The sequence below is a fragment of the Phycodurus eques genome, chromosome 11, assembly GCF_024500275.1.
Source record: "Phycodurus eques isolate BA_2022a chromosome 11, UOR_Pequ_1.1, whole genome shotgun sequence".
Taxonomy (NCBI): Eukaryota; Metazoa; Chordata; class Actinopteri; order Syngnathiformes; family Syngnathidae; genus Phycodurus; species Phycodurus eques.
Genome location: NC_084535.1, coordinates 27,334,917 through 27,346,996, shown reverse-complemented (window position 1 = coordinate 27,346,996; position 12,080 = coordinate 27,334,917). Strand labels below are relative to the sequence as shown.

The following is a 12,080-nucleotide window of genomic DNA, read 5'->3' as shown; positions in this document are numbered from 1 at the left end:
AAAAAGGAAGAGGAGGGCTGGCAGCCTGCCCAAGGGAGTGAGATAGTGGAGAAAGAGGAATGCGGCAAAGAGCAAGTGACAAGAGGTGGAGGAGGAGTCACAATGGAGGCTTTTAGGCCTAAAAGACATTCATCGAAAATGAAGCAGGAAATTAATACTGACTGCATCAACTCTTAACTTGGAGCTGTGCAAAATAGCTTCCAATCCAAACGTAGGACCGCTGCGTGACACTCATGAAGCACCCGAAAGTTGTGAAACATAAGGCCACACTTGTGATGTTCCAATTAGCAGCTTACGTTTTGCTGACCGCAAACCAAACAAACATGTTTTTACAAACAGATGAAAAGTATGCCGTTATTTTTCGGAGCATTTTTTTTATTTTTTTTTTTAAGAAAAGGCTGTTTCAAGCATTGTTATTTTAAAATTGGAGTACAGGATGTTGCATTCGCTGTCACTCATGCTACTGTATGACCTCTGAGATAGAACTCAAAGAACGTGCCAGCGCCAATACGGGAGGCAAGAAATCAACATTTCAGCTTCGATTTCCAGATATTTAAAGACGGATGTGGCATATAACAGAGTGTGGACAAAAAGTGTGTGGACAAAATTCATATTTTGCTTTTTTTTTTTTTTTTTTTTTTTATTGGCACCTTGATGATATGTGGGTAAATGTCTCCCATGCTGAAACAGCCACCCTTAGTCAAAGTTATTGATGATTTAACATTTTTGGCATTCAAGCCTTATCGACAGAGCAAATGGTTGTGTCCTACTGAAATACACTTATTTTAATAACGGTGAAGACAAAAGTGCATAATCGTAAAGACAAACAGCTTCATAAAAATCGTGTGGGTTGCGCAATTTACGTGTTGCCCTTCAAACTCTGTAGGTACAAGTGCATAAATGATCCTAACTACTCATAAATCGATTACGCTCGTCCTTATGCAGACGGGAATAACGGTAAAAACATGCAACGGTTCCGACACGTTCACAAATACAATATTTATTGATATCTCAGAAATAACACCATTTATCTAGCATTGTGTGGATGCAAAACGCTGGTTATAGTGGATTCCTCTCTGACAGTCTGAGTAAAATGGGTTGTACCATGGGTTGCTCAAGAAAAACATCCATCCATCAATCCATTTTCCGTACTGCTTCTCCTCACTTGGGTCGCGGCCGTGCTGGCGCCTATGGCAGCTGGCTCTGGGCGAGACGCGGGGTACCCCCCTCAAGTGGTCGCCAGCCAATCGCAGGGCACATAGCCAAACAATCACTCGCACTCACATTCATACCTACGGGCAATTTCGAGTCTTCAATTAACCTACCCTGCATGTTTTTGGGATGGGGGAGAAAACCGGAGTACCGGGAGAAAACCCACACAGGCACGGGGAGAACATGTAAACTCCACACAAGCGATTGAAGATTGAAGAAGAGCGAAAATGGTGAAGACTCAGCCAATCCGCTCAATTGGAGAAGAAGCACTAAAACAGCTGCCAGGGTGCTACAAGTTTAAAGTCCTTTTTTTAAAAGACACTTCTATAATTTAGTTCATATAATTTTTGTGGCGCATATTTTGATGTAGATAAGCTTGGGGTGCCCTATTTTTCCTCAAATGATTCAAAAACATGCTGTTACAATAGGAACAATCCATCATCCTTCCTGCTTTTTCTGTGTTTGAGGTAGTAGTGCATTCTCTCTTTAATAGCTGCTGTACACTGAGGTGCTCTAATATCAATTGTGTACAGTTCTACCCAGTAAAATCTGAAAATATTTGACGAAGTCTCTTGTTAGATTGAATTGTCATCACCTATTGTTTCACCGGAGGCGGCCCTCATTGCATCAGATGTAATCAATCAAGTCACAGCACGGTGAGAGGTCACGAGATCTCGTTTTGACAACAACTTGACTGTGAAATCAAAAGTAAGCTGGGGAAAATAGTGACAACCAAATATTGATGGAACTATTGTTCAAGCTATGTTAATAGGTGAGCTGGTAGGAGAAAAAAATATTGTAAATAGGGCCCGACCGATATGGATTTATTGAGGCCAATGCCAATTCCGATATATAGCAGAGTAAAATTCCGATAACTGATTAATCAGCCGATTAATAAAGAAAATATATTATGAGTAAAATAACTTCTTTTGGGGTCTCTTAACGCTAATAATAAATATATGATTTACAGGCAGAACATCTGACTGTTTTACATTGTCCTTTATTATTTGTTTAACTTTACAACAAAGAGGAATTTTCAAGTACGAAAACATCCAAACGATTTACAAAAAAAAAAATTAAAAAGGTAAAATTTTTGAAATTTTTTGGGACTGTTTGTTTGAATGTCATGGTGTGTGTAATGTGTAAAAAAAAAAAAAAAAAAAAAAAAAGTAAAACTGCCAATTTTTACCGATTTATTGGCCGACGAATGGTCCCTACTTGTAATATTGTATCTGTAAAAACTGAGGAAAGGTTGCAATTCTGGCAGAGATTTTCTGACAAAATGAAATGACCAAATCCTTTTAACAAGAAAGATGAAGTAGACAGGCGCTGCTTTCATGGACTGCATCCAAAATGCTGGATCTGACCCCTGGGTCTAGAATTTGACACCTGTACGTTACATGGTTAGCCTTAACATGCATTGGATGCAGATAAGTCATTTCTTTAGGGATCACAATTCACAGCTGACATGCGTTTACGCCAGGGATGGGCAACTTGAATGATGGAGGGGGTGACCATTTTTTGTCAGCGCTACCAGGGGGCCCACATAGGACCGTGCACTTCCGAACCAGATTTATGACAAAAAATGTCATTTTAAATATGGTCAAAATATGTGCATGTCTCTTGTCCAGTGAACCAATGTACATACATGTAATATATTTCCTACTGTAATGCATGTATAAAAGCAGAAAACTGATGAACAGCAAACCAATATTAGGTGCACGAACGCAGTTTGTACATTGTTTCACCAAAATCCCCTCGCTCAGTTTTAATAATGTACTATGTTTGTCCTGCAGGTCCCCTAAATTATTAGGCCTTCTCACCTTGCAGTAGAGGGCAGTTAGTTCACTCTGCTTTGTTGAAGGATCCCTGATGCGTCGCCCTTGCCCTGTGGCTTGTTCAAACCACCATACGTGTTTGCAGCACTATTAACGGCGTTAAATCTGTACATGTTATTGGGGGGGGACACAGATTTTAGGAACTCCTCGTGGACTTTAAACAAACTGACAACCATTGATGTGAAGAAGAAACAAAATCACTGTTGTACTTTTGATTTCAGAGCTTGGCCTCTTCAATGTACTTCTCGCACAGTTCCAGAGATCTATTGAAGATCTGTATGAAGATTGGAGCGAGCTGGTCCGCCAGACTTTGAGGCAGGATGGGGACACATGGTCTGGCCTGCTGCTTTGTTAATCTTTTGTTGTTTGAAGATGCGTCTCACATCCTGTTCGCGGATGGTCAACGCAGACGTCAGAGGTGTGATTGTGGTCGGTGGTGCGGCTGGGTGGGTGTGGGGTGTGAAAGTGTCCTTTTCAAATCTGTAGTAGAAGGTATTCAAGTCGTCGGCTAGTCTCTTATCGTTCTCAGCTTGGGGGGGATCGTCGCTTGTAATTGGTTAGCGATTGTAATGCATGCCCGACCGATTTAGAGTCATTAGTGCTTAGCTGTTTTTCTAACTTTACTGCATAGTTTCTCTTTGCAATGTTAATTCCATTAGTCAGGTTTCTTGTGTGATTATACAGAGCCCTGTCCCCACTTCAATATGCGTCCTCTTTAGCCTGGCGAAGCTGCTTAAGTTTGGCAGTGAACCATGGCTTGTTGTTATTGAACGTGCAAAATGACTTTGTTGGTACACAGACATCTTCATGGGCTCACCACCTGTGGGAGGGACCATAGGGGTCGGGTGCAGTGCGAGCTGGGCGGTGGCGAAGGTGGGGACCTTGGCGATCCGATCCCCCGGCTACAGAAGATGTCTCTAGGAGAGGTGACAGAGAGAATGCCACCTCTCTCTCAGGGAAGGAGCCCGAGCTGGTGTGTGAGGTCGAGAAGTTCCGACTAGATATAGTCGGACTCTCCTCTACACACAGCTTGAGCTCTGGTACCAGTCCTCTCGAGAGGGGTTGGACTCTCTTCCACTCTGGAGTTGCCCACGGTGAGCGGCGCCGAAGAGGTGTGGGTATAATTATTGCCCCCCGGCTTGGCGCCTGTTCGTTGGGGTTCACCCCGGTGGTCGAGAGGGAAGCCTCCCTCCGCCTTCGGGACGTTGTGAGCCGGTGGGGAGAATACTTTGAAGACCTCCTCAATTCCACCGACACGCCTTCCCATGAAGAAGCAGAGTCTGGGTTCTCTGAGGCGGGCTCTCCTATCTCTGGGGTTGAGGACACCGAGGTTGTTAAAAAGCTCCTCTGTGGCAAGGCCCCGGGGTGGATGAGATTCGCCCAGCGTTCCTAAAGGCTCTGGATGTTGTGGTGCTGTCCTGGTTGACACGCCTCTGCAACATTGCGTGGACATCGGGGGCAGTGCCTCTGGATTGGCAGACTGGGGTGGTGGTGCCCTTTTAAGAAGGGGGACCGGCGGGTGTGTTCCAACTACAAGGGGATCACACTCCTCAGCCTCCCTGGTAAGGTCTATTCAGGGGTGCTGGAGAGAAGGGTCCGTCGGGAAATCGAATCTAAGATTCTGGAGGGGCAGTGTGGTTTTCGTCCTGGCCGTGGAACAGTGGACCAGCTCTACACCCTCGGCAGGGTCCTCGAGGGTGCATGAGAGTTTTCCCAACCAGTCTACATGTGTTTTGTGGACTTGGAGAAGGCGTTCGACTCTGTCCCTCGGGGACTCCTATGGGGGGGGTGCTTCGGGAGTATGGGGTACCAAACCCCCTGATACGGGCTGTTCGGTCCCTGTACGACCGGAGTCAGAGTTTGGTCTGCATATCCGGCAGTAAGTCGGACTCATTTCCGTTGAGGGTTGGACTCCAGCAAGGCTGCCCTTTGTCACCGATTCTGTTCATAACGTTATGGACAGAATTTCAAGGCGCGGCCAAGGCGTAGAGGGGGTCCGGTTTGGTGGCCTCAGTATTGCATCTCTGCTTTTTGCAGATGATGTGGTACTGTTGGCTTCATCAAGCCGTGATCTCCAACTCTCACTGGAGCAGTTCGCAGCCGACTGTGAAGTGGCTGGGATGAGAATCAGCACCTCCAAGTCTGAGACCATGGTCCTCACTCGGGTGGCGTTCCCTCTCCAGGTTCGGGGATGAGATCCTGCCCCAAGTGGAGGAGTTCAAGTATCTTGGGGTCTTGTTCACAAGTGATGGAAGAATGCAACGGGAGATCGACAGGCGGATCGGTGCAGCGTCTCCACATCGAGAGTAGCCAGATGAGGTGGCTGGGGCATCTTATTTGAAAGCCTCCCGGACGCCTCCCTGGTGATGTGTTCCGGGCATGTCCCGGAGACCCCGGTGATGACGCTGGAGAGACTACGTCTTTCGGCTGGCCTGGGAACGCCTCGGGGTGCCCCCGGAAGAGCTGGGTGAAGTGGCTGGGGAGAGGGAAGTCTGGGCGTCCCTGCTAAAGCTACTTACCCCCACGACCCGACCTGGGATAAGCGGTAGAAAATGGATGGAAGTACAAATTGGTCCATCACATATTGGGATTAAGATTACGGGTGGGAAAGTCTCACAAATGTCACCCTTGGCCCATGAAAGTACTGATCGCGGTTCACCTTGGGCAGTTCCCGAAGTGTCATCCTTCACTGTTTGCCTCACCTTTCTGTAGAATAGAATATTGACTTCCCTCCCTTTTCTCTTTGATTGCATTTTACTCTGTACTTGTAGAATTAGAAATTCAATCTGACAAAATACGTGGACTGTTCTCATTTTGTTTCTTGAATCAAAGATTAGAACCTGTGACGTCAGAGAACTACACAAATTACATTTGTGTACCAACCCTTTAGAAATTCCTGATTTGTCGAGGTTTTGTCTTTGCTAGGACCTGTTCATAACAAACAAAGCAACGTGGTGCTTCTTTTAACGATAAAGATCGTATACTCGGTAATGCCAACGCTTAGTTTCACTTTATCTGACTAGTGGTCGAGGAAGGTATTGCTGGCGGTCCCTTTGCTGTGTTGAACTCCTTCCTGGTGCCATGTTATCCTCGAGGAAGCTGTAAAGTGTCTCCCAAACTAAAGGGAATGCCTTGCTTGAGTACATCTCCACGTCCTTTGTCGAAATACACATTCAACCACCTCCCACTTGAGCCTTAATTGTTGTTTTGTAGATGAAGATAAATTGTTACTGTAGAATCTCTCATATGCCTAGTTTCTATCAATGTTTCATTCACAGTTATCGTCAGATTTTGGGACCATTTTACATGGGTTAAATCGCTTTTTGCCTGGTCTCCTTGACACAGCTTTTATATTAAGTGATTTGTTAAGGTGGCACGGTGGCCGACTGGTTAGCACATCTGCCTAACAGTTCTGAGGACCTGGATTCACATCCGGCCTCGCCTGTGTGGACTTTGCATGTTCTCCCCTGCGTGGGTTTTCTCCAGGTACTATGGTTTCCTCCCACATTCCAAAAACATGCATGGTAGGTTAATTGAAGACTCTAAGGCTCTAAATTGCCCGTAGGTGTGAATGTGATATCTAGCAATGTCTGTCCTTGCAATGTCTACAGATGACTAAAGTTCAATTGAGATGGTTTGTCACTGTCTAAAACAGATACAGTAACTGGAAGTGCCAACATTTTCTTTAAAAAAATAAAATAAAATAAAATAAAACTGAGATGTTTGTTTTTGACAATAAAGAAAAGAGGATTGCTGTTAGCAAATACCTGGAGACGCTCTCTTTAAAAATCAAAGACCAAGTCCGAAACCTTGGTGTACTGATAGATTCCAAAGTGACTTTCAACAGTCATATCAAATGAATTATTAAAACTGCCTTCTACCATCTGAAAAACATATATAAGGCTTGCATGTGCCGAACAGACCAGGAGCTTCATCCATGCTTTTATCTCAAGTAGACGTGACTATTGTAATGGTCTTCTGACTGGAGTCCCCCTCAAAAGCATTAAACGGCTGCAGCAGCTCGGTTTCTGACCAGAACAGAGGTCAGAACATATTACTCCAATTCTAAAGTCATTACACTGGCTCCCAGTCAGCTTTAGAATAGATTTTAAAGTTCAGGTTCTGGTTTATAAATAACTAAATGCTTTAGGTCCTGAATACATGCTCATGGACTATAAACCCAGTCGGGCTCTGAGATCGACAGACTCCGGTCAAATAGTGGAGCACAGAGTCCAAAGCAAACATGGCGAAGCAGCATTTAGCTATTATGCTGCACACAAATAGAATAAGTTGCCAACAGAAGTGACGTCAGCCCCAAGTGTGAATGTTTTTGATTTCAGGTTAGAAACTTCTTTTTTCTCAAGCATTTCCACTATAAAATGATATTTCTTGCACTTTACGTTGTTCTAATTCTTTGTTTTAAATGTGTATAAGCTGTCACTTATTTTCACAAAATAAGTCACTTCAGCAATCTAGCCGCCTTGGCATGCGAGTGAGTGAGCTGGGGGCGTTTCTTTGGGCAGCGACGCAAGGGGGCGGGGAGTGAAGCGAGGCTACATTCAAATCCTCGTCGTCTACCTTTTAAGGTGGCCTGTCCTGATGCTCTGCAAATATTGTCCTTAAGAAAGGTAAGAGAGTTTAGAGTCCTACAAAATGGTGAGTTGCACACACCAAAACGAAAACATGGACAGTCGGGGAACCGTATCAAAATGTGCATTTTATGTCTCTGAACCTAGCCTTCAAAAGTTCACCAAGCTCATCTTGTTTATAGAGTATGTAAATGATTGTGTGTCTTGGCGTGCCAATAAAAGAACAAGAGCCAGGGAGAGGTTGTCGCAAGAAAATAGCCCTCTGTTCTCTTGAAGCAATTCCACAAAAGAACGAGGCAAATTCAAAAGGCTGTCGAGGGGTTTTGTCACAGCCGTTTTTCTTATGCTTTTCCCCTCTCACATTTAGAGGGTGAAGTGAAAGACGCAACATCCGTGATCCTATCTGCCTGTTGGAGGAAGAGTGATTTCCTCAGGAGTGGTCTCTGACAATTACTGGATGGACATAAAAGGCCTTGAGAGGTTACTGGCCTAAGAATAACCCCATTTAGTGCAATTCACTAAAGTGGGAGGGAGGCAATGGAAGGTTGTGAAAATGGTTTGAATTGTTCACTTCGCCTCACTCTGTTTGCCATCATATTTACTTTAAACATGATTTACATTTTCATTCAGTCACGTAGTCACCATGAGGGAACTCATTCTTAGAATGAGGTGAATGAGTTTATAGTAACCAGACAATGAGTGGAAACTCCAGGATAGGGTAAGCAGGAAATAATGGACTTCAAGGCATTTTTTTTGTTTTGTTTTTTACATTTAGTTTCCAACCTTGGCATTTTGGTTATTCAAACAAGAAATTCCCACACATATACATACATATATATATATATATATATATATATACACACACATATATATATACATATACATACATACACAGTATGTATATCGATTTATACCTACATCCATCCTTCCATTTTCTGAGCCGCTTCTCACTAGGGTCACGGGCGTGCTGGAGCGCACATATACATATATATACTGTATATACATACTTTTTTTTTTACAGTATATACATACTTTTTTATATACATATACATACAGTATATACATATACAGACACACACACACACACGCACTGGATACGGAAAGTTTTCAGACCCCCTCTTTGTTATATTGGAGCCATTTGTTAAAATCATTTACGTTCATTTTTTTTCCTCATTAAATGTACACACTGCACCCCATATTGAATTTAATTGTTGAAATTTTTGATTTATCAAAAAAAGAAAAACTGAAATGTCACACAGCCATAAGTATTGAGACCTTTTTCTATTTAGTATTAGTATTTAGTATAGAAGCACCCTTTTGAGCTAATGCAGCCATGAGTCTTTTGGGGAATGATGGAACAAGTTTTTCACACCTGGATCTGGGGATCCTCTGCCCTTCTTGGCTTTCCTCATCAAGTATTTACATATTTACATCAACATTGAGGAGTGCCAATATTGATGCACTTGGTGTTTTATGGTTTATTGCAAATTACAATTTCTTTGTGAAATTACTTTGGACCTCCAATTAAAAGATCCTGATACAAGTTTGGTTCATTTATTTGTGAAGATACAAAAAAATGAAGGGGTGCCAATAATGTGAAAGGACTGTGAAATTATTTTCATTTATTTTAAGAAAATGTTGGCCACACCACAAATAGCAAGTAGTCATCTTATGAAAAGGAAATTGTAAAATGACAGACTACACAAAACAGAAAAACGTTCCAAACAAAGCAGTCCAATTACAAATAATTTTTTTTTAAAAAAAACAGTAAGCTTGTTTCAGACTTTTATTTTCAAAGGGTAGAAGAATACATTTTAGAACAGGGTAAAATAACGTTACGCCTGCTGCAATAACCAGACGAATATATGGCCTTCTTAAAGGAGTAGGGGGGGAATTATAACATACAAGGTGTGTGTATAACAAGGTGCTTATAGACCCTCTATAATAGAATAACATCCCAAAGTAAAATAAAGAGGCCCCTTTGTTCAACACCAAAGTTAAAACAAAACTCTCAAAAGAATGTGACGGGGGAAAACAAGACACGCATATCAAAGTAAATGTGAACTAAACATTGGTTTTCTTTTTCAGACGAAGAGGAGACTGTACATTCCACTGCCTCAGTCCAGCAGGCCTGCATCACAGAAGAGCTTAGCTTTAGCAATGTCCAACATGGACTAAGGTATCACTTTGGATGCAATGTCATGGAATGCCTTCAGCCTCATCATTCGAAACATGATTTATATATATATATATATATATATATATATATTTTTTTTTTTTTTTTTTTTTTTTTTACATAGTGGCAAAACTCACCTCTCTTCCTCTGACCATACATGAAGAACGCTCGTCTCCTCGTGGGAACCTGTCAGTGCATAGAGACAATGACGTATGCATCTGACATGTTATTTTGTTTGCATCATTTTGTCATATTCTCATAATACCAGTAACTGTGATAACGTTGGTCACGATAATAAATATGCAATATGTATATACGGTTACATCTTTAACACTAACGCTCGCTTTAAGAGCTTAACCTGTTATATACACAGCGCATCGGACTTCAAACTGACACGTGCCCAAATTCACACGACTAAACAAATTGAACAAAACTGATAAACCGCATTCATACATTCGGTTGACGACTTGAGTGTAACCATACAAGCTATTTTAACAAAATAGCGTAAGGGGAAGTTCATACTTGTTGTTTTATCACTGTAGATGGCACTGAATCCCTCAAAGGTTAAATTGAAGATGTCACCTGGATAAATTGGGGTGAGGTGCAGAAACTTAAGTTATGCTGTGAGGGAATACCAAAATACTGTAGCTGTGGATCAACGTTGTTGCGGCATCATACCGTTGGGTGTGCTGATGGCTCTGTTCCCCTCACCACCTTGAGGCATTACTGCAAAAAAAGACACACACGGAACGCAATGTTCCTTGTTTACAAATGTTCGGGAAGTGTCGTGGAGATCATTTAAGCGGGGACAGATGGAAAATTACTTGATTGCGTATACTGTATCTTTTGATAAGTCCCCAGAGTAGGGGTGGGGTATCTATCGAATATACGCGATATATCGCGAGTTGCTGCACATGAGATGCATGAAAATACTATGTCGTGACTATCGAGTACAATTTCTCACGTCATGTTTTCTGCTTTCACTCTGTGCTATTCCGTTACCTGACCCTGAGTGAAAAAGTAATTACCCCCCCCCCCCTTGTTAAATCGTGAATTAATTTTGGCTATTCACAAGTCTTGGTTAATTTTCCCTGATCACACCCAAGTCTGATTACCCCCAGGCCTGTTCAATCAAGAAATCACTTAAACAGAATCTGTCCCTGCAAGATCAAGTCGGACAAAAGATGTATAAAAGATATATATATATAAAGCTGCAACAAAACGACACGATTCAAAGAATTTCCAGAACAGTCGAGTCAAGTAAGTGGCATGCATCAGTTTGGAAAGGGTGACAAAAGCCATTTCTAAAGCTTTAGGATTCCAGCGAACCATAGGGAGAACCATTGTCCTTACATGGAGAAAACATGGAACAGTGGTGAACCTTCCCAGGAGTGGCTGGCCAACAAAGATTAATCCAAGAGGACAGCAATGACTCATCCAGGAGACGACAAAGGAACTCATGACAACTTCTAAAGAACTGCAGGCCTCCCTTGTCTCAGTTAAGGTCAGTGTTCATGACACAACAATAAGAAAGAGACAAGGCAAAAAGGCCAAAACCACTGCTGACCCAAAAAAACATAAAGGCTAGTCTTACTTTTGCAAAAAAAAAAAAAAAAAAAATACTTTTGGGAGCGTATTATATGGACTGAGGAGATGAAAGTTGAGCTTTTTGGAAGGTGTGTGTCTCGTTACATCTGGCGTAAACTTAGCACAGCATTTCAGAAAAAGAACATCACACCAACAGTCAAACATGGCGGTGGTAGTGTAACAGTCTTGGGCTGCTTTTCTAATTCCGGACCTGGACAGCTTGCTGTGATTGGCAGAACCATGAATTCTGCTCTTTAACAGAAAATCCTGAAGGAGAATGTTCAGTCATCAGTTTGTGGCCTCAAGATGAAGCGCACTTAGGTTCAGCTGCAGGATAACGATCCAAAACACACCAGCAAGTCAACTTCTGAACGGCTTAAAAGAAAACTAAATGAACGTTTTGGAGTGGCCTTGTCAAAGTCCACACTTGAATACGATTGCAATGTAGTGGCATGACCTTAAACAGGCAGTTCATACTCATAAACCCTCCAATTTTGCTGAATTCAAACAGTTCTGCAAGGAAGAGGATGGCCCAACCAGTTATTAGGTTTAGGGGGCCATTACTTTTTCACACAGGGCCAGGTAACTTCGAATAGTGTTTTTTTTTTTCCCTTAATAAATGAAATCATGAAAATAAAATCATTTTAACTTCACTTGGTTTATATTTTTCTGATACAG

At 42.4% G+C, this 12,080-nt stretch overlaps 1 protein-coding gene across 1 annotated transcript in view; it reads right to left on the bottom strand.

Annotated features, from left to right (window-relative positions):
* Positions 1-9,421: 9,421 nt before the first annotated feature.
* ncapd3 (non-SMC condensin II complex, subunit D3) overlaps positions 9,422-12,080 on the bottom strand; it is a 34,569-nt gene continuing 31,910 nt past the window's right edge. The window contains exons 33-36 of the mRNA XM_061690186.1: positions 10,494-10,541; positions 10,338-10,397; positions 9,953-10,001; positions 9,422-9,770 (exon numbers count right to left, since the gene is read on the bottom strand). Coding sequence (XP_061546170.1) covers positions 9,704-9,770; positions 9,953-10,001; positions 10,338-10,397; positions 10,494-10,541 — 224 coding nt within the window. The 3' untranslated portion in view covers positions 9,422-9,703. The remainder of the gene's footprint in view (positions 9,771-9,952; positions 10,002-10,337; positions 10,398-10,493; positions 10,542-12,080) is intronic.